General features: G+C 39.8%; 2 protein-coding genes across 2 annotated transcripts; one reads left to right on the top strand and one right to left on the bottom strand.

Moving 5' to 3' along the window:
• The first annotated feature begins 990 nt into the window (after positions 1-990).
• Positions 991-11,559, top strand: LOC108920002 (histone deacetylase complex subunit SAP30L). The gene is made up of 5 exons (XM_029258186.1): positions 991-1,154; positions 1,570-1,864; positions 5,156-5,278; positions 6,147-6,245; positions 9,680-11,559. The coding sequence occupies exons 2-5, from the start codon at positions 1,679-1,681 to the stop codon at positions 9,806-9,808; spliced, it is 537 nt and encodes a 178-aa protein (XP_029114019.1). The 5' UTR covers positions 991-1,154; positions 1,570-1,678; the 3' UTR covers positions 9,809-11,559.
• A 7,177-nt stretch (positions 11,560-18,736) lies between these two features.
• On the bottom strand, positions 18,737-20,075 carry LOC108920050 (heart- and neural crest derivatives-expressed protein 1). Its single transcript, XM_018728504.1, has 2 exons — positions 19,581-20,075; positions 18,737-18,832 (listed from the first exon to the last, which is right to left on the bottom strand). Exons 1-2 carry the CDS (start codon positions 20,073-20,075, stop codon positions 18,737-18,739), a joined length of 591 nt encoding a protein of 196 aa, XP_018584020.1.
• Positions 20,076-23,346: the final 3,271 nt, after the last annotated feature.

Raw genomic sequence — 23,346 nt, 5'->3', positions numbered from 1 at the left:
ACACGGTACTTGTACCTATGACAATAAACTTGAAACTTGAACTTGGAAACGCGACCGGGACGGATAGTGGACTGATCTCGTTTTTACCTTAACTGTTCCTTTCTAATTACTGTACCTGATACTTGTAATACTTTTTCTGAGTTGATGATAAGTGACAACTTTATTTCGGTATTCCGGCTTACGTATCAACAGAAAAACGCACCTTCTCTGCAGAAACTAGAGCACTGTGACTGTGTATTATTGTAACAACTATAACGGCGCAAGATCATGTACATGTTGTTAAAAGCGCGCCTGGCTACAGCCGCGTAGTAAAGCGGAATTTCAAAAACGAGTATGAAAATGCCGTTTTTGTGGCGTCCTGAAGCCTGCACACCCAGAATGTGTTACAGCGACACACGGCCACGCCACGACCCCGTGCTCTCCGCGCGCGCGCGCGTCACATGCCGAGTACAGACAGCGCGCCGCTGTTTCCTCGTGCTGCTCCGCCGACGACGTGACGTCAGCCTGCAGCATTTTTAGTGGCGGTACTCAAGACACAAGGAAAACATTTTTCACCAGGGTAGATCATTTGGAAGTAATTACGTGACTCACTTAATGTGATTATACGTAATACCTATTAGACACTGATTTATAAAAAAGATATTCATATGTACTTTGAAACGCGTACATCACATAGTAAGCGCTTGATTAACTCGTCCGGCACAGTACCAGTGCGGATCAGCCAACCCCGGAAGTAAGACAACCGAACGATTCATGTTTTGTGGGCGTGGCTTACCGAATGTTCGCCTACATTTGAAAAAGGACCAGTAGGAAATCAAAAATGACACTTCCGCTTCAAGGAAACGCATACGTTTCATTGTATGTGACATATTTATGGGAGGGGTTACACGCTAAGGTCCGCCCACATCTCAAAACGGACCAATGGCAATTCAGAAACAACACTTCCGCTTCAGGGACAGAGGCACGTTTCATTGTGCGAACAGTGCGGAGGAACTTACTGGGTACCGCGGCTGCTGTGGATTAGCTATCCGGGTGAAACCAGTTCAAGTGTGCTGCTGTTGCAGAACTCGTTTTTTCTTTTTATTTCTAATCAACGTAATTATATTTAGTTCATCATGTGCAGGTTCTCTCTTCCAGTTGGAGCAAAGTGCTAAGTGAGCAGCGATCCCAGTTAATTCGGAGTGGTGGCTGTGTTGTTTTGGTAGTTACTAGTTGGGCAAACTCGTAGTAGTAAGTTAGTTCTCAGTTCGCCGTAACGCCGGCTGCAAACTGCCACGCGCGAGATCTATATATTATATATTTGCATCATCTGTTGTATCCGAGAGAGGCTAAAGTGCAAAAGAAACTTGCGGTTTTACTTAACGCACGTAAAGTACATTGCAGCGAGGCGGTTAACTAACTAAGGTGAAAATATCAGGTGAACTTGAAGAGCTGAGGACTGTGCGCCGCTGCGGTTCTTCGTATTTAGGGAAGCGTCACGAAACACAAGGAAGGATGAGGAGGCCTCCAGTGGAGCTGTAGTTAGTCACTCACTCACTCACTCACTCACTCACACACACACACACACAGAGAGAGCAGCAGCAGCAGCGCGTTCATTGTTTACACGCGCGCCTCTCACTTCCTGGTACCTCCGCTGCTGAAGCGCCGGCTGCCGTGGCGTGGCTGGCTGGGAGCTGCTATGAACGGCTTCAGCACGGAGGAGGACAGCCACGACGGGCCCCCCGCGCCGCCTTTCTACGGACAGAGCTGCTGCCTCATCGAGGACGGCGAGCGCTGCGGCCGCGCGGCCGGGAACGCGTCCTTCAGCAAGCGCGTGCAGAAGAGCGTGTCGCAGAAGAAGCTCAAGCTGGACATCGACAAGAGCGTACGGCTCCGAACACACGCGCGTTTTACTTATACACTCAGCACACCGTATGCACGGTGACAGATGAGCACACTTCATCAGTGTAGCTGTGCGTTTAAGATAAGACTATGACATGATAACGTGATGATGTGACCATCATCATCATCACGCTCGCTTTCGTACAGCGCTCTTTTCCCAACATTCACACCCTTTTTTTTTTTTTAGTCCTCGGATTACATTCTGTGTAACTACTGTAAGCATGCGCCTAAGGCCCTATTTAGCCGGTCTGAAAGTTTGAGTAAAGATCATGTACTTATACCTATGTAATCCTAGTCATTTGCTGATGCGCTGTGTGTTTACTTGGTTTCATTTTTACTGCAGCTATTCAGGGTAAGCGCCTGCTTCCTCATGCCATGGGCACTGCGACATTTAGCAGGGGGCGGGACAGGAGCCCGTAGGCTTCAGGTTTAAAATGCAAACCCCTCTAGCTGCTCCTTTTAGTTTGCGAGTGAAATGATCGCAGTGACAGCACGTGCGGCATCTCTCAAAAGTGTACGGACCTCGTTCTGTCTCTTCACTTTTGCTACATTGATTGTATCTGTATCCACTGTGCTCACTATCCCTTCCTGGATTATTCTTTGTTTCTGTTTCAGTTGTGGGAAAGCTCGTGAACCCTTTGGGCTTGTCTTTATTTCTCCCTGAAAGGCTCCTAAAATGTGATCTAATTTTTCATCCATTCAAAATAAATGCTCTTATGTAAGAAATAAAACGCACGTTTTATGTTAGACAAAGCATGCGAGCCCTTATGTTTAGGAACTAGTAGAACTTGAGACAAACACTTTCTGTAGCTGCTGATCAGGTCTGTGACAACTTAAGCATTATGGCCCATTCCGCTATACAAAACCGTTTCGGTTCCTCTGTATTTTTGGGACATCTTGTTTTAATGGTTTGTTTCGACTCATGTGTAGCTGTAGAATTTTTGGATGCATCTTGGAATTTGTTCGTCCAGCAGCAATTGCAAATTGTCCAAGCTCCAAGGCAGTAAATACAGCCCCACATTATCATACTGCCTCCACCATGTTTCTCAGCTGCAATGAAGTTTTGGTGTTACCATGTTTTGTTTGCTCAAAACGCTGTCCATTTACCAAGTTCTTCAGTCTGTTCGTAGAACATTGTTCCTGTAGTGCTTTGGAACATCCAGGTGGTCTTTAGCAAACCTGGGATGGGCAGAAATGTTTCTTGAAGATCAGTGGTTTTCCTCTGTGGTAGTCTTCCCAGAAACGCCATCCTTGTTCAGTGTTTTTCATATGGTAGATTCATTAACGCAGCATCATCAAGTGGAAGAGATGTCTGCAGATCCGTAGCTGTCACCCTAAGAATCTTTGTCACTTGTTTGAGGATTGTGCACTTTCACTGATCTTTGTAGGATGTCCACTCCAGGAGAGAATAGCAGCAGCGGTGAATTTCTTGCAGTTTGTAAACTTAGTCTGACTGTGGCCTGAGGTCTTTAAAAAATCTTTTTATAGCTATTTGTGTGGCATAGCAGGGTGGGCCAAACCCAAAACTGATGGGAATACCTGACTGTAATTACCCTCTTTTAAAGATGTCCTTGAGGATAACATACTTTTTCTGTCAGTGAGCTTGATTTAAAACATTTGTTCAGTAAAAATGTCAGTGTTCAATGTTGCCAGTTGTTTCTTAAATAACTCTTTATTATTATGATTTTAATGAATATCAGATCATATTTCAGGAGTCATTCATGCAGAAACCCAGATATTTTGTAAGGGTTCACAGACTTTTTCCTTACAGCTGTAGGTGTTATATGGTGTGTGTGTGTGTTGATCTTACACCAGCCAACGTAACCTGCAGATAGTTTAAGGCAAGAGTGGCTTTTGAAATGCCATATTCTTGGGAGCTGGAAAAGTCTTGGTCAGCTTCTCCTCTCTCAAAGTGAGCCATGACCCTGATATTCCTGAAAATACTGATTCTGCTATCTAAAAGAGTAAGGGAATTTCTACAACTGTCAACTCTACACATTCTGATGTCTTCCTCTGAAAAATTTGTTCCCAGATGTGTTGTCAGAAGCTTATTTAACCATCGCATGCCCCATGTTGCAATCAACCCCGTGCTAGTGACTGTCACTGATTGTCTTTACGAACTCGTCAAGTGCCTCGACCAGTTCATTCCGTAAACATGCAACGTTGATCTTTTCAGTACTTTCGACTGTTGGACTCATTAACACTCTAACACTAGATGGGAGCTGTGAACACTGGAAATGGGTTGAATTAGGGTGGTCCGGCACATGTTTGGGTACGCTTTATTACCGTCTATTTGATAAGTGAACGCATTTTCTCTGCTACCGATTTCAGAAACTTTTATTTTTTTTTTTTGAAAATATCTATTTGTATTTTGAGAGCTCACTGTTGTGGTATTTCCAGCCTGTTGTGTAGGCTGCCACATGGGTCAGGTGACCTACAGAATATATTCAGTTCCACTTTATTTTGATAATTCAGATTTAAAAATAAGATATTTCATAGAATTTCGTTCTTCATTTGCTGCACCTGTGACTTGTCTGTAATGGCCACAAGTTGTGTGTTCCACAGTCATAAAAGCAAGTTATACCTAGAGAGGTATCTTTAGTTCTTACTCTGTAAGATAAGACGTTGGATGTGTTTCACATCGTCTCCTGTGAATCGGTAAATCAAAAATATTTTTGTAATCTGGGACTGTAGATGCATAGCTTCACATTTAAGAAGCTGTGTCCTAACTGAAAATATCAAGCCTTTGACCTTTTTTTAATAAGCTTACATATCCTAGAATGACTAAACTACAAATTGCACTACAATTACAAAGAACTTTTAATGTGTATTTTTTTACATTTTCAAAAAATCTAAAGCCAAGAGAATCTTTAGAATTTAAAGAACTTTTGTGTATTCTTCAAAGCTATGAGTCACTGATGCAGATTGTGTTAAGACACTAGAGGCTTTGGAAGGTAGGGTATGGGATGTAAAAAAAAAAAAAAAAAAAAAAAAAAAGCAGTATAAATTTTGATGATGACTCTAAATCCAGTTACAAAGTTTTCTTTTTAAATTATTCAAGTTAGATTCTGTCAGGATTGAAGGCTCATGCTTTTACATAGGTTTCAGTGTACATGAAAAGAACTCAAAAAGAGTGGTAAGGAATGACAGGAATAGTCTCAAGCTGGTGTAGCTTCCATACTGCACCCTCCCTGTTCACAAAGGGGTCTAGTTATAATGTGGGGGGAGTAAACATTCTGAAATCACAGAAATGTGTTGACAACTCTGTTTCTAGGTCAGACATCTGTACATCTGTGACTTCCACAAGAACTTCATCCAGAGTGTCCGCAATAAACGGAAGAGGAAGACAAGTGATGATGGAGGAGAGTCCCCAGATCACGACATTGAAGTACCAGAGGTGATTTCATGACTCTGTCTAATCACTTTGTTCTACCAGTGATTCAGTGGAAACTTTCCTCTGCTTAATTTGTTGAGATAGGTCTATACTGCAATTACATTTACTGCATTAACGGAGCTTTTTCCGAAGCAGCTCACAGTGTTAAGGTACTTGCACTGATTTACCCAGTCTGGATCATTTTTACTGTACCAACTCGGGGTACGTACCGTGAGTACTGCCTGAACACCTGAGTGTTTTGAGTGCAGAGATGGAGGCTCTTGTCATTATGTCACTTGATGGCCCTGTTTTTGCTCAAGGGGAGGAGAGTGTGTGGTGTATGTGAAGCTGCTTAAATAGCTTAAGGTTGTTGTGTGCAATTTAATATCCTTCTTGTCAAAGGAAGGATGTATTTTTTGTGTGTTATAGAATTGATCTGTTATCAAATCAGATCAGTGCATAAGATTGAGGCATTTAATGTGTGTGTGTTAAAATGCTGGTTGTTAATGATTTCAGCAAGGACTTCGGGTGTTCCCAAACTGCTTCACCTGGTCATTTTCTGCTATTTTTCTACAGGCATTGAAATAAAATTAGAAGTTGAGAATTACATATGTGTGTCTAATAAAACAGTCTTTCGAGGACCTGGAGTGGTTGGTGACCATGGCAACTGTTGTCCATCCTGTACCTTTAAAATCAGCATTCGGCATGTGATCATGTACATATTCATTCAATGACAGTTTTTCAGGTTTCAGTAAGGGCCTCTCAGGTCCACAGTAATGCATGCAGATGTAGTTAATTCAAAATATTCTCTGCCCAGTGCGCTCAGCCACCCATACCCGTCTGGCTTATTGGGAAGAAACGTTGTAATACAATTCATGTTAATTTGTCACAGGTTGATCTGTTCCAGCTTCAGGTGAACACACTGAGGCGCTACAAGCGACACTACAAGCTGCAGACCCGGCCTGGGTTAAACAAGGCACAGCTGGCAGAGGTAACCTTGTGCGGATTGATAAATCTGTCTCCACATTCGTATAGTCCCCAAAACCTTGGCGTTGAGATTTACGCCTATCAGGATAGCAAAACCCTAGAAGTTGTAGAAGTGTTAGCAACTTGTGTTGGGTTGCAAAAGTCACTATGTTAATATCAGGTTTGGCTGGTTAACACACGAAGAATACTCTAAGCTAGAAGTGCTGAAAGGGTCGTTTCAAGCTCCAGTTGTACAGCCATGCGTTTCACTGGTTGGTGACATTGGCCTGGCAGGAGAACCACAGTCTTGGGTTTCGCTGTCCTTCGGTCTCGGCTAGCAGGTGAAATTGTTTAGCTCTCGCATGCTCTCAATCGTTCATGTTGTATGTCATCACCTGCGCATACCACACCAGGCCACGGTTCCTGCTTTCCTAATATTGTAACTACGTTGTAAAACAAAGCAGACGCAGAACTTTCCACATCAGCACGTTTAGTGCTGCTCCTTCACAGATGAGAACAATAATCTGTTTGCCATCATCTAAAATTCACTTATTAATACCATATTGTGTTTTTCATTTTATTTTGGCCCGCAGTGGATATCATATTTGCCAAAGGCTAAATGCCATACTATTTTTAGCTGCACATTTGCACGTTCTGCACAAATGCGACTTTTGTCGAGAATACTTTCTTATAAATCGTGGTAAAATTTGTTATAGTAAATGTTAATAGGTTTAGGTTTACCGTTGTTTTTATATCGGTTCATACATTTTCAGTAATTCCTTATTGATGTTTTACAGTATGTAGAATCAGTACCGGTAAGTCACAGCATTTCATATAGAATAAATGATGTGAACGTTTGTCTGCTGAAAGACTGTGATCTTGAATCGAATGAGGATGTGTGTGAATTCTGAATGTCTCAACAGGCATTTTATATAAAGTAATTCTGAAATTCAGTGCTGTCAAAGGTGTTTCAGTGTGGAGGTGGAGGCTTCGCTCACTGGGACAAGGGTGTGACCTGTGTTCTGAAATGGCCAGTGGCTCATGTCATTATTATTATTATGTGTCAGTCAATCAGTGGCGTATCATGTGTTGCTGGTGCCTCACGGTGCCTGAGCTGTGCATTCGAGAGCGGCTTCAAATCTTGGGGGAATCGTAAGGAATATTTCCGTGTTCACTGCATAAAAACATGCAGAAGAGGGTAATGGTAAACCATGTCCATACCCTCCCTTTCCATTAAAACCACGCAAGTGATCCTCGTGAGTCAAATTCAATTTACTTGTGCTACCTACAGTCAGATATTTTAACAACTTATTATGAGCGATTTTTACAGTACTGGTGTAGTGTAATGATGACGTATCATGGTGGAGACTAAGGGGTTGCTCCGCCCCCTCGGTCCTTGCTCCCGCGCGCGCAGGCTGATATACTTGGCCGTGTACACATTTTGTGCCTCGCACGTTTTGGAGATTACTTTAATGTTGTTTATTTTATTGTAAGGACAGCTGTGTGAAATATGTCGTCCATAGTTGCCTACAAGATATTAAAAAGAAGAGCTTCCTTTTGTCCGTGTCCGTCTGGATTTATATAGTTATACGCCTTTCTGGAATCCACGTGAGGATCTGGGCTAACTCATTAGCCGGATCGTTACAGTAGGTTACAATCAAACTGTGACCTTAGAAGCAGGGAAGAAGAGGCGGTGTGGGATTTTGTGGTAATGCCCCCATCTTCAGAGGTTTTTTTTTTTGTACACTTAAAAGTTCATTTTTAGTTATCAGCATGTTGCTTGTCTTTAATTCAAGATCTTTTTGGTTTGTTATTCAAAGTCAGGGAAAGATAACATTTAATGTTCATAGTCCATATTAAGGACAAGCCCTAGGGTGCTTTTAGGAAACGTGTCCTGAGATATTAAGAGATTTAAGTTGTATTTGAAAATGTACAGGTTTGCAGAAGCAAGTCCTAAAGCTTCAGTCAGCAATACTGGAACTGAGGGAACTGAGCACATAGGTATTGTAACTGTAGGCCATCTGTTCTGCCCTCCCTAAAGGTAAACTGGCAGTCCAGATGTGCACTGTGTTGCTGGCAGAGAGCCACAGTCGCAAAATGATAGAAGAAAGTGGCTCCAGCCTTTCTTGTGTAAACTTGTTTCCAGTAAAAATAAGCTTATTTCAATTAACTGCTCCGAAGACTGTTTAGTATCAATATACCAAATGCCAAACAGTTCTTTCTTTGTTGTCACTAGGATAGGAAGCAGGGCTATAGAAGTATCAAAACACTGCCTTTCTTTGCATGCAATAATCCTCCACCGCCCCCACAAGTTATTCCTATATTCGTCTGACATGGTTTCAGGCCATAATCTGCTGTACCTCTGCTACTAAAATGCACGTTTATCTTCAGATCTCAGGCTTGAAGACTTGCTGTGGATTCCAGACCGTTCTGATTAATAAGTGTAATAGTAACTCAAACCCTGCAGTTGTGGGATTTGCAGACGGTGACATTTGTGAGTACAGTTTAACAAGATCAACATAATTCCACAGTAGAAGCCCAAAAAAATTCATCACTTCTTACTAAGCACTAAAATCTTTCTTATCTAAATGCTTGTTACCTGATTACATTCAGCAATTTATCTTTCACCACATCATAAACTGTGTGGAATACTGAGAGTGAATTATACACCTTTTTTGGAAAGCTGTGCATTATCTCACTCTGTCTGCCTGATGGCCTCAAATTGAGGGCTGTCAAACCTCCCCAAAAATGTATGATTTATGATGCTAGAAGGTAACTGGTCATATCATAATTGCTGGGCGTTTCTGGAATCAACAGGTGAACTCATTCCAATCTTGCAGCTGGACTGAAAATGAATGGTCAGAGACGGCGCTTTTTAATGCACCTTTTCCAGCCTGTTGGACTGGGTAGAGAGGTGAAATCGTGAATATGAACCAAACTTGTACCTTAAATATCCCCCCAGGTTGTAGAGGGGTCGAGACCTTGTGTAATGAGCCTCGCACACCATTAATAAAGACCGAGTCAGTGCTTTGGACCAATTTCCATGTTCCCTTGTGTTTCTCCAACAAGGGTCTGTAGGGTGAAAATTATGTAATTTAATCACCGTGCGACCCACAATCTCCTCTTTCATTATTTGTCTGTGTTTCACAGTGCAGAGAATAAGAATGTGTTCTCATTTTTCATTTTCTCCTACCACAATGTCCGCATTGTAGGGGTAGTGGGTATCCCTGAGGTTAAGAGCTCAGATTTGTACTAGTGAAGTTGCTGATTCAGCTCCCAAGAAGGTCTTTCTGACTGAAATGGGTGAATATATAAGCTGAATTGAATAAAATAAACTAAGCAGTGAAATATGTTGTTGTCACTCACTCCCTGTTGGTCTTTCCCACAGCTTTCTAGCCAAATGCCAGTTTTTACCAAACACTAATGGACAATACTTAGTTTCTCTTTTCCTCTCAACAGACTGTGAGTCGTCATTTTCGGAATATTCCGGTGAACGAGAAAGAGACGCTGACCTACTTTATTTACATGGTGAAGAGCAACAAAAGCCGCCTTGATCAGAAAACAGACGGCAGCAAACAACTCGAATGAGGTCACACATGCTACAGTAACTATTTCGCGGACAAGCAAGTGAAAGGGATGTCATTCACCATGTACGCAGACTGTTGACACCACTGGGAAAAACTATGCGAACACACTTTCTGTAGAAAGATGCAAAAAAAGAAACAAAATGATTCTGTGGAGGAAAGCTGCATAGGTTGCCTGCCTTAATTTTTTTTTTTTTTTTTTTTCCCCTTCCCCCCCTTGGTTTCGATTAACACACTGTAAAATTCTGCCATGGTGCAGAGGATAAAATTTTCTTATTTTTCGCCAGGGTTGTGAGATGAAGATGAGTGTTATGGGCAAAGAACATGGGATTATTTTAATTTATTTGTCGTTCCTGTAAATGAGACCCTGAACTGTAAGAGGATAGGTGGTAGTTTGCTTATGAGCATGAATATGCATATACTGATAGTGCTTTTTTTTTTTTTCTTCTCCCCCCCCCCTCTAGCTCCTTAACTTTGACATAAACTGGGAACTTGCAGGTAGTCTAAACTGAAGTACAAACCAAAATGTAACAAACACCTGTTTATTATTCCGAGTCAAGTGTTTCCTTTCATTATGGTAATGTGTTATAGAAAAACAATGCTCCCTTTCTCGTGATCTGCCGGTTCATTGTTTTCAAGACTACATGTATGACCAGTGATACTTTTGCCACGCATTGTAAAAACAATGAACTGTGGAATATTTTGACATTTAATTGGTTCCTGTGTTCCAACCAGAAAATTAGATGACACTTCTTAAAAATATTTAAGATTATCACTGAACACTTTGCTCAGAAAATTTCTCTCTGGGGTTTATGTAATCAAGAATGTACAACAGGTCTAGACATTTCCCATTGTTGAAAATGACAGGTCTGCTGTCAGTTACCTTTCAGTGAGGGATGTTTCCTTTCAAGTCCTGACTTAATACTGTGCACTAGGTTTATATGAAAGTCGTCATCACCCTGTGGAGCCTGGGGCTGCAGCTACCCCTCCTTGATTTTGAAGGAGGATTGCTTTTCCCCCTATTTCCTTTGTAGGCTTACCAGATCTCTACTATTTACCAAATAATATTTTGGTGAAAAGTTATTTAAAGTCAAACCAATGAAACGTGGCCTTGACAATCACCTTAAGTTTTGAAGTAATTATGCATTGTTATTTTGTAACAGAAAAATGTCTTCATGTAAAGTTGCATTGAATTTAGCTATTGTGTCTTAAGATCATGTCAACTTTAAGTGACTAAATCAGAGGTATCAGGCTCATACTGTTGAAGTCCTTTGTTAGCAAAAAGTCATTTTGGTGATCAGTATGGAATTCAGATGTTTTCTATACTGTTAAAGTTGGTAGCACTTAATTTACCAAAAAATTCTTAAAAGGAAAAACAAAACATTTTTAGTGCTTTAGGTCCCATTAAATAACCACTGCAGTGTGATTGTGTGTAAATTATGTGTCAAGCTCATTTTTGCCAAACGGGTGAAAAGGCCCAACTATGTCAAACAAGCAGCAATTGGAATGCAAGTCTACATACCATTTCACTGTGACAATGCTTGGTCACTGCTGCTGCTGTAGGTCTGTGCATTTTTAAATGTTTTTAATTGTATTACATTTCAGTTTGTATCTGTCTGAACAATGCTAGATCATAGTGCCGTGTTAGTTATTATTTGCAAGAATTTTTTTTCTTTTTTTTTCTTTCGCTTTGGTGTAACTTGTATTAGAGTGAACATAGCTAGTTATATGCTTATTATTCATTTAATAAATTACCCGTGCACATAATGTCTTATTGTGGTATTATTTTTGTGCCATTGTGATTTTCCAAGCAGTTTACATGATTTCAACTTGTTTTGCCTGTCTTGCTGGAAACATCTATAGAGCGGCTTCTCACATAATTCCTTCCTCAAAATCTGCTCATACAGTGAATTTTCATACATCACATTTATGAAATTTTCATTACAATTCCAATTGGGGAAAAATAAATTACATTATCTTGAATCACTAAGTGTTCACTTTTTTTTTTTTTTTTCCCCCCCCCCTCTTTCCCATCATGTATACTAAATTTCAAACTTTTGTTTTAAACATGGGGGGATCTTGATTCGTAAACCTATTCCAGAATATTGTAACTGGTCTGAATACGTTTCAAGGCAGGCTTATATACACACACAAACACACTGGCTGAAGCCGCTTGTCCGAAGCGGGGTCGCGGCGAACCGGAGCCTAACCCGGCACCACAGGGTGCAAGGCAGGAGGGGGAGGGGACACACCCAGGACAGGATGCCAGGCACCCCAAGCAGGACTCAAACCCCAGACCCACCAGAGAGTGGAACCTGACTAAGCCCGCTGTGCCACCACACCCCATTTCCAGGCTTATACTCATGTCCAAAATCACTTATGATTACTCATTTGCATTCTCCCTTTTCCTGTTCCCTTTCCTTGTCCTTTCATGTTCTGTTTTTTTTTTTTTTTTTTAAATTTTGTTCCATTCTTGGCAGCACAGAGTTACAGCAGGTAACACTGGTATCTCACAGGTACTGAGCTTTAGGTTTTGACATTAATTTGAATTCAGATCAGTGTGAATTTACATTAAACTCCCTGTCTCCACATGGGTTTCCTCTGGGTGCTCCAGTTTGCACCTACAGTTCAAAGATGTTTCAGGTGAATTGATTACTCTAAGTTGTCCATAGTGTGTAAATGCGTGTGTGTGATTGCCCTGAAATAAACTGGCATTGTGCCCAGGATACACTGGTTCACTCCCTGTGTTCCACACCACCGTGACCAAGTATTGGACTAGCGCGTATTGATAATTAATGGCTGGATGAGCTTTGTTCTTGTTGTAATTCTTTATATGAAGTTTTTTTTTTCAGATTGAAGTCTGTTATACTGATATTTGTTGTGAATTTCTTTCCTTGTAGACTTGTAGTCAGCATATATCAGAACAATTCTCAATGTAATTACTGCTATTTCTTTTAACACTCATAACTAACTCTAATTATTCATAAAATATTCTTTTCCATATATTAATAGAGTATCAGTCATTCCTACTGATATTGGCTTTCAAGAGAATTCTGGGCATTTGATTTATTTTACTTTTAAATTGATAGGTATGGATTTCCTTTGCCTTTCTGTTTTTTTCAATATCTTTTAGCAATTTCTTTTGTCTTAGGACTAGATAGTTATAATGCAGGTGGTCCCTGACCTACGATAGGGTTATGTTTCACAAAACTCAAGTCGTTAATGCATTTAATACACCTAACCTACCGAGTATCATATCCTAGCATACGTGGGATGGCCACTACGGACTTGCTGCCTTCATGCTGGGCAATTATCTTGAGTTTATTCTCAAGAGTAATTACCTTCTTCTTCTTCCCACCAGTAGCAGGAGACACAGATGGGCATTTCTGTAACATTATGGATGCACAAAACACAACGCAGATACGGGAGGGTATTGGTATAGCGACCGCCTGGCAGAATGGGAGATGCGGATCGCTGCCCTGGATCATGAGAGCGTATCGCACTGCATATCGCTTGCCTGGGAAATAAATCAAAAGTTGAAATATGGTTTCTACTGAATATCTATAATCAGCTCACCATCGTAAAGTCGAAAAATTGTAAGTCGAGGAGCATCTGTAGATGGTTTCACACTGCACAAGATTTCTGAGAGAAACTTGCAACTGAACATGTACCTACAAGACAACTTGGATGCGCAGGAGATGCCATGCCATGTGTCAAGGGGTGCTTGGCTTGTTCGGTGCTTAATATCTCCAAGGCTTGTATTTTGAAATTAATTTTTCATTTGCTTTTTCGTAAGTGGGAGTTAATAGCTTATGTACTTATTAGGGTACAAACTATATGTGCTTATAAATATACATTTTCATAATGTGTGGATTCATTGTGCAAAGAAAGAGCACACATCACATTTTCAGAACCGCTTGTCCCATACGGGGTCACGGGGAACCGGAGCCTACCCGGCAACACAGGGCGTAAGGCCGGAGGGGGAGGGGACACACCCAGGACGGGACGCCAGTCCGTCGCAAGGCACCCCAAGCGGGACTCGAACCCCAGACCCACCGGAGAGCAGGACTGCGGTCCAACCCACTGCGCCACCGCACCCCCTAAGAAAGAGCATAGTAGCCAAAAAAGTAAATAATATATTGCAAAATCAACTGTTCAGTCACTACAGTTTGGGGTGTAATGTGAGGAATTCTGTCAAAGTCTGGGTGTGCCATAGAACATAGAGTTCCTCTACTCACTGTCAGTGAAAGCAAGAAACTACTCACTGAACCAATCCTCTGAGAGTTCTACAGGACTGTGGAAAGTCATCTTAAACCACCACCTAGCAAAAGTACATACCCTGCTGATGCAAAAGGTGTCCTTAAAGGCATCCTTTTAAATGGAGACAGAACCAGTCCATCATGGAATGTATATATTGTTGCCGGCCAACAGCATTTCCCTATTTTTAAAAAAAGACAATGAAAACCTTATATTGTCCAGGGACACATTTTTTTCTTTCGATGTCCTAATCTAAACACAAGCAAATTCACTGAGAACGTGGGGAGAACAACCCATCATCTTTTCTTCCATTGCATCAATTTCACTATTTTCTCCCTGCATACCTGTAAGGGTTTTGCTATGTGCTATAAGAAGTTCCATGTGCAGAAGCCAAAAGACATGTGTCGAAATTCCATGGGAAAGAATATCTTGTGACAATATTTGTTTAAGCCTGAAAGCAGGTTAAATAGTATGGTTTGTAAACTAGCCACAATTAATTTCTGTAGTTACTATTACACACTAAGGGAGTTTTTAGATCACCCCTATGCAGCTAAACACAACCAAACCAATCTATCCTGAAAGAAAACAAACATCCAAAAGCTTTTTCAATTCAGAAGAGCAGTTGCTGGCATCCTACTTACATCTTATCACCGCTCGATTCCAATTGGATGATAATTGACTTGGAAATCTTCTTCCAGTGGACCCCAAACAAAATACTATCCCCTAAGCAGCGAGCCCAGCTTGCAGCAGAAGACATGTACTGCCCAAAGGCCGGCTAACAAAGACATTTTTATTAAGTACACTTTTTCATCCTTTAAATCCAGTATTTTCAATAAAATGAGTACATTTCTAACACCCTCATTGGTCAGTGCTTCACTCTTTCTGACATCACGATAGAATGTAGTTTTAGTTGGTTTACAAGGTTGTCAGTCAAGCAGAGCAACAGTTCACACAATGCATAAGATCTGAATTTTTAACATCAACCCAATGTGACCTTTACTTATTCCATTGTCTTTTGTCACTACTTTGTTGTATATATACTGCTGTAACCTTGTGCAATTTTCTCTGGCTCCAGTTAAGTATCTATCAGTCTTTCTATTTGATATTTAGCATTCACTAAAATTAGTCAATTACTGTCAAAGTTGTTGTTGTCAAAACAGAACTAATTGTATGTGTTGTTGGCTTCTCTACACACTAATATGACTGCTGAAATGGTATTTATGGTTTTATGTGTGAAAGCAACATATAGGCTATTACAGAGGGTTACAAACATCATGGTGTACTTGGGAGTAGAGTGGTAAGAGATGTAACCTTGTTATTGAAGAAGAACCTGTTCCTGAAGAGTCTGTTTTAAAATCCCCACTCCTGCTGCAGTACCCTTGAACAAGGTATTTATACTGAATAGATATTGTAAAAATTGCTTAGCTGTCAAATGGGTAAATAATTTTAAGTAGCTCAGTATAGAGAAAGTATAAGCTGCCTTGAACAAAAATGTCAGCTAAATAATGGTTAATAATTAGAGCCCTCATACTTGATGGTTTCCATTTTTGGCCACAACATCAATTTTACTGAAATTTTTCTAAGCTGACACATTTATTTAAATCAGCATAACACGTTACCCCTTGACAAAGCTGAGTACGTTAGAATGGTTAAGTATTCCCTGGTAAAGACAAATTGGTGAAATCCTCAGGTCACAGGGCCAGTTCCTTAATCACCATGCTCCCTGGCACCTAACATTTATGTATGTATTCAAACACTTTGTTAAGATTCAGCTGATGTTGGTAATTTTTTCTTAATTGTAAATTGTTAAACCACAGAAGACACAACTAGACATTGTCAGCTACTAGCTTATGTAAATCTGGTGGAATTAGTGCATGGTTTTATTATTAAGTAAGACAAAAAGCATTTGATTTATGCAATTTTAACAACGTCACTCGACTTATACTTGAAACGTATCATTTTCATCATATTTGTACTGCAGTGGATGTGCAATGGACAACATTCTGCTGTCATATATTATTAATCAAAGATAAATGTGTTTTGTATGTTTATTTTATTATAAGTTTGCAGTTATGAAATTATTAGTCTGGTCAAGGCAGTCTTTATGTTGTGGTTAGAGTTTACTACAGAAACTGTCAGAGAAACAGATGTAATTGAATGAAAATTGACTGAAATGTGGCTTGTACTTTTCTCTAGGGCATTATGTACCGCTTGAACCACCTGGTGGCGCCGTTTTATTCGTTTTGGCATTGGTTCAAATGTTGCCACTGGAAGAAATATCATTATCATCGTTATAATCATTATATACAAAATACCACAAAATTCCCTGACAGACCTTTGGACTGAAAACTAAATAATTCACCAGAAAAACCATTCTTTCATTTTTAGTCTGAACCCTTGCAAGAGTCTGAGCAAACTGGAATGCACAGAATCTCTTCTAGGTTTAGGGCCTACTATAAAATTCCGTAATTATATGTTAAAGTATAAAGTTGGACATATTTTATTTAATTTAATCTTAACTCGTTGTGTGACGGGTGCATATCTTCATGGTAATTGTTTATTATGTATAATAATGCCTAATACCTGGTGGTGTGTTCAACATATTTCTGTTTGACTCAAGTTACTGTTTCCTGAAGATGTTATGTGGTTCATAATTAGAATGTATTGTAGTAATGCAGAAATAATACAATAATAGACTCTTTTACAAAATATCAACAAAATAGGCAACATAATACTATTTTAACAGTAAAAATATAAATATATTTCTAATATGGAATATTATAAGATATAGTTTGATGTAATTTATTTGCATGTCATCAAATTGCTATTACAAACGGACTTTGAATGTTTAGTTCTTGTTATTCAGTATTTTCGTTGAGTCAGTTTTATAGTGGCATAGATGAAGTTTTTAAGTTTATTACTTTCCCCATTTGTAGGAATTAATTTTTTAACAGCACGGTTTACACTACTCACACTTTGACGATTTACATTCTACGATTTTAACGTCTTAAAAAGGTCATTGCGGAACTAAATATAAATATGCTCCTAAATATGTCTTGAAAAAATACTGCACACTAAACAGGGCCTAAAAACCTGATGTCATAGGAAGGATAGGATGAGTTAAACACTTTAATTAAAATAACAAGACAGTATAAATTATTTCACATTTGAACTCAGAAATTTAACAAGTCTTTAAAATAAATACTTTCAAACACAGTTTTGTCTGTCAAATTATTTCATGGTTTATGACTTTGCAAAATGCAAAAAAATATATATATATTTTCATGTGCGCTGTCAAAATATTTACCAGCTTAATACGAGAAGGGTTAAATAAGAAAAATCATTTATATTTTATTTAAAATAATTATTTATAGGTAACGTGTTCTTTTTTGCATGCAATAGGTTATACATCTAGAGCTCATCGATTCGTTTAACTAAATACATCGGTAGATCAAGTCAGTGCGTTTAAAGGGAGGAGTATTGAAACCATCAGATTAATCACGATTTAATTGGATTAAATGTCACAGTGGAATCTGCACGCGGCTCCGCGGCGTCACGCGCTCCGCTCGTTAACTTAACCCGTCGCGTGTTTCATCATCGTCATCATCAGCACGTGAGCGAGATAACAGGGAAAGTAAATAAACAGAAGATACATCGCACTCAGGACCGGTCAAAACGACAAAGTCCATCTGCTCTGAGGGGAGCTTTCGGAAATATGATATTATACAGTATATTTTCTGAGGTTTATCCACATGGGAAATAACTAGGGACTAAAGAAAATGTCCCTAATGAAGAGGAATCGCCCACTATTATGTATCAGCTGTACAGTACAGTCGGATAACAACACCCTTTTGCTGCTATAATTTCTAGTTCGTTCAAAAAATAATTCAGTACGCGGTAAAACACGCTCAATTTGTGTCCCCGATTTTAAGAATTCTTTTGCCTGCATATCTCACTTTGGGTATTTATTTCAACAAACAATTTTAAGAATTACAAAGACGGTTTTCTTAGTGTATTGATGATTTTTAGTGCAACCATGTAATTACCAATCGTTTTCCAAGTGTGAAGGGTGTTTGAAAATGTGATAAATTTGTATTTATTGTATTTTTCAGCCAGACTAAAAGTGACATTAATTCGAGGTAGATTCTTTCACACACACAGGATACAGTTCGACAGACTTTGTCCCACCTCAACAGTGCTAAAATGACAATATCGCGGATATCACCTTCTACATCTCTATTATTACTATCCGTAACCACCCAAAACCCACCTGTGTGTAGATTACCTTAAAAACCATGAAAAACGGGAAATCCCGCTCCCGCTCCTGCTCATTCGGGTTTTTTTATACTCGTGGATTTAAATTAAATTTACGACATGATCATTCGGTAAGAAAAAAAAAATCTTAATGAACCATAATATATCTAGAAAGTTCAACTGGACGCAGCCTGAGGCGATTAGTGCTCTGTCTTGACTCTGTCCTCGCGCGTTCTTCCCCCTCGCGCTCGCCTCATTTCGGGCGTCGCGCGCGTGAAACCGCGGTCTGGGAGCGCGGCCCTGTTCAGAGGCGTAAGCGGTGAAACAGAGGGCCCCTAAAGGGGGGGGTCTCTGAAAGAAGAGGGCTCTCTGGAGAGGTCTCTAGGGGGTCTCTGAAGGGGGTGTTTGAGGAACCGCATGTTCACTGGTTGAGTTCCAGCGCCCAGACGTGCTGCGGCCAGCCGGTCCTTCCTTTGCACTTCTTCTCATTCCCTAACGAGTCCCGCTGTCCGTCATCCTGAAAAGACACATTTTCAAAAATAGTTATACAGTTACGGACACGAACACTTTCCAGGAGACGAACAGGGTCATAATTACGTTATATATTACAAGATATTCATTTTTTATAATCTCACTGTCCATTTATTTGATCGCAGAAATGTAGAAACATTTTTGAATACATTTACAGGTTTGCCAAAGGGTTTGTGTAGTAAAAAATACAGACTAGTGTATGTATACTAAAAGCATTAGTCTATTGTCGCTCTGAAATTGTTACTCGTTTTGGTTTAAAATATAAATATAAAAAATTTAAACGATACAATCAATGCACCTCAGATGATATAAGATTGGCAACAACTGTTTGCATGGATTATATTGCTCATAACTCTTACTATACATTTTTCTCATTGAATTTAAAACGTAGTTGTACTTATTTGTTTAGTTATTTCGGCTAACCTTAATTACTGTCCAGATGTTGGACAGCCCTGTAAAATCTGAATAATAATAATAATAATAATAATAATAATAATAATAATAATAATAATAATAATAATAATTTAAAAACTATTATTATTACAAATTAACCACAGGAGGTCAATTTTAAATTTTAGTGGTAGACTACAAATAATAATTGTTTCTTGTAGTACTACTAATAATGATAGCATGTGTAACAATATATTCTTTTTAACACTTCACATTTTGCACATTATCAAAAGATGCATATTGAAGAAATATATGTATAAATATATAATAAAAGGCAGACTTACTGTTTGTCGTTTCCTCTTCATCTCTCTGCTGTCCACTTTTCTGATCTCAGCCCTAAAACCCTCTGGCTCTGTCTCCGTGTCCCCTCTGTCTCCTGTGTCTTTGGCAAGTACCTCCATTAAGTATGCAATGTAGCTGGTTGCCAGTCTCAGTGTCTTTATTTTGGACAGTTTTGTGTCTGCGGGGACGTTTGGGATACATTCCCTGAGCTCCGCGAAGGCACTGTTGATGCTCTCTGTCCTCCGGCGCTCCTTCTTCGGCCCGGACGCCCGTCTCCTCCCCATACGACCCGACAAGGCCTCCAGCTGGGTGTCCTGTGCAGGCCCGGGGGCCCCCAGTTCAGTGGGGTACGAGGGCTGGATGTGAAAGTCCGGATGGACCTCTCCATGGTTCACCACCCAGCTTTGGAAGTAAGGGTTGTCTTGATGACACCTTTGCACAAATGGAAATGATTCATGCATCAGGTGATGGTGCTGGTAGCTCCCAATGAGGTTCATTTCAGAACACTGAATGTTTGCGCCGGTTCTAATTTTATTCTTTACGGTCAAAGAAGATTCTCATGCAGAACCCTGCATGTGAATTAAAAATATAATTAGCAATTCAATTAATGCATCAGTTTTGCATGAATTCAAAATTAAAGATGCATACTTTTCAACGGGATTTCTTTGGTGCTGTAAGGTTTCGCATAAGGTAATAAGGTCGTCATTCTGTTTAAATAATAAAAAGCAAAATCCTCAGGAAGAGAACGCCAATTCCGACCAGGGGGTTGTGCATTCAAGGGAAAGTTCTCCTTCCTTGGGTTGCACTTATTGGTGCAGGAAATCTGACCCCTGGTGAGGATGTGGAGCCAGAGGTTTATATGGTCCTGATAGCAGTGCAACCCCTGGCGAGCCAATGGAGAGGGAGGACATAAGTGGGGAGGAGATTCAACTCAAATCAATTCAAAACTTAATTTTTTCATTTTCCAATCTATTTTTTTTAAATGCCTTTGGCTTCCACTGAACTCAATACACACAGACTATAAAAGTACATTAAGCATAAAAATACCAATCAAAATATTCAGAAGTGAACAAAAACTTTACTACAATAAAATAAGCAGATAAATATAAGTAAACAAACATTTTTAAAAAATCAGTAGATGTAATAAAAAACTAAAAATGTACTTGTCTTCGCAGCAATCTGTTCACAAGGTGTTGCTGCTGTTAAGTTCAGATGCTGCAGGAATAAATTATATTAAATACTAGATTTATTCACCAGGGGAACTGTGACTTCACAGTCTGAGAGTAACAGATGGAATGTGTTACGGAAAGAATGAGAAAGGTAAGTCAAAATCTGGTGTCGAGTTCTTTTGACAGCTTCTTTTTTGACAATCTCACCTGCAAATTGTCCATTTGTGACCTTTTGCTAATGTTGATTCATCCATAACTGATATAATAACACCAAGTGTCCAGGTTCTGTATGAGATCACTGACAGACTTGTGACAGAATTGCACAACTATCAGTGAACATTAAATAATCAACCTTTCCATATCAGATAAAGGCATTGCTCATCTGTCATGAAAATAATCTGCATGGCAGGAAAGTGACAGGAGTTGCTCTTTTTCAGTGTCTGAGTGTTTGAAGTGATACACCTGTCCCACCCACCACGTGCTCTGGATCATTAGGATGATGGCGTGTTCACCTGTAGAAAGCTTCTGTGAGACCAGAGCATGCAGGAGGTCACACACACTCCAGAGCTCATTGCTCAGGTACCTCACTAGGGCCAGGTCACCATGTCATTGTGTTATTGAGTACTTGCTTAGTGAGGCCAGCGCTGCTGTCTTTTATTTCATTTTTATTAAAGAATAGAGAAAAGGTGCTTCTCTTTGGAACAGGAATCATAACTGATCATTTTCTGGAAATGGGAACACAGCTGATGTCCAGCAGCATCTCCAAGCTGCTGAGTGCCCTTCTGTTGAGTTGACCTGGACCAGCAGCTCTGCAGTGTTTGATCTCATGTGAAATTTGCATACCCTGCTTCCTATAGAATTCATATGAAACTACTAAATTAAAATACAGTATGAAGACAATAACTATGTGAAAGTACCAAATATTACTTTATTATATTTGTCACTTTGGAGTTATTCTAGGTTTCCCACTTTTTGGTGGGATTAATGCATATTTTTAGTGCCCGAAAGCGTGTTATTTTGGTGTAAGTTTTTTTTTTTTTTGTGTCTAGTTTTGGTTGCCTACATGAAATAAAAAAATGTTTGCTTAGATGAAACACCAGACTTTGTCTAACAAGGACTGCAGCTTGCACTAATTTAATGTCTTTTCTGGGTTTTTTTTTTTTTTTTTTTTTTTTAATTTCTTTTTTTAACCAATACACGTATAGCGGTTAGGTAGACAGCATCTACACTCCTTTTACTGAGGGCAGGGAACGGCTGCTGTACCGGGTTTAGAAAAGGCACTATATGTATTTTGACGGGTCACGTGAGTGCAGATGGCGTGCACGTTAACGTGCCGCACTTTTATTTTCAATCCTTTTTTTTTTGCCAAATTAAGTGTAATACGTTTAAACTGATATGGGAGCTGTGGATTAATGAGGTGGAGGACAAGGACTCTGGGGTTTTGTGGACTCATTATAGGTGAGGGGGTCCAGTCTGGAGAGCAGGACGCAGAACACGTGTTTAACCCAACAGTACCATGATGGACCACCATGTATGCAAAGAATGATCGCCCAGGCATAACTGTGATCTTCAGCCGACTAAACTTATGTACATAATTTTAAAACATTTATGGCATGCTGTATATATATATTTTTTTTATTTTAAAAAATTGATGGCAGTGAGTATGTATTTCGGATATTTTGTAATGGGCTCTGTCACGTGCAGGCTACCCATCTTTTGCGTCCACTGCAGTAGCGTAACCTGATCAAAAACTGCTGTAATTTAAGGTATGTTCAGCATTGATTTATTCAAAGAAAACAGCTGTATTACACTGTTAAATCAACATAACAATGATGATATATAATAATCACTGTTTGAACAGCGCTATTTAAAAGTTAATATATAGCAGAAGAACAGCCATTTATTTGCGTTCCGTGACAAAGAATCACTTGGGTCAACCGCCTGTTACAGACAAATTTATTACATACTAATCGAAGAAGTAAATAGTAATCAGCAGTCTCGAACTAAAATGATGTAATTGTACAATACATGCTGTAATAACCCAAGGGAAATATTATAAAATAGCCATATATGACTGCTAAAAAAAAAAGTTAAACATTTTAAGGAAAACGTGTAAATCTCCATAAAATCTAGTATATTTGGTTTATATAAAGTAATGGTGTGATATGTTGTTCACTTGTTAATATGTTGTGAGAAAAAAAAATCTTTACAACTGCTGTACGTATTTTAAATGAACATTTCTGATAAACACTGCCTACATGCGTAAGGCCAATGAATGCGTTCATTCGAGCACATAATGATTTTAATGAGTTGATAATTAGCACGGGTTGGTCTTAGGGTTGCCTAAGGGCGCGAGGTGTCGTGTTGTCTCGCGACAGCCGAAAGGACGGCACAGCGCGCGCGGGGGTTATCTCGCGGTTCTGCGCTCGACGGCGTCGAATTCCCTGCGCCTCGCGCGCCTGGCATTCGTGCCGCTCGCGCTGTAGCAGCGTGCACTCGGCGGAGTTATCGCCCGCCGTGGGACGGAGACATTGTCCCATCGCACTGCGTGACCTTGACGCCATTTAGAAACCATTTACTGCGTCTCTTATCTAAATAT

This window comes from Scleropages formosus, chromosome 14 (assembly GCF_900964775.1).
Source record: "Scleropages formosus chromosome 14, fSclFor1.1, whole genome shotgun sequence".
NCBI lineage: Eukaryota > Metazoa > Chordata > Actinopteri > Osteoglossiformes > Osteoglossidae > Scleropages > Scleropages formosus.
Note: the sequence above shows the minus strand (reverse complement) of the source record. Positions and strands in the feature narration are given on the sequence as shown.

Bases quoted from the DNA above. Each gene is read 5' to 3' on its own strand.
- LOC108920002 (XM_029258186.1), top strand. From the start codon at position 1,679: ATGAACGGCTTCAGCACGGAGGAGGACAGCCACGACGGGCCCCCCGCG. The intron at 1,865-5,155 runs GTACGGCTCCGA...CTCTGTTTCTAG, and splicing joins AGCTGGACATCGACAAGAGC to GTCAGACATCTGTACATCTG. The intron at 6,246-9,679 runs GTAACCTTGTGC...TCCTCTCAACAG, and splicing joins ACAAGGCACAGCTGGCAGAG to ACTGTGAGTCGTCATTTTCG.
- LOC108920050 (XM_018728504.1), bottom strand. From the start codon at position 20,075: ATGAACCTCATTGGGAGCTACCAGCACCATCACCTGATGCATGAATCA. The intron at 18,833-19,580 runs GTAAGTCTGCCT...GTGTCTTTTCAG, and splicing joins TGAAGAGGAAACGACAAACA to GATGACGGACAGCGGGACTC.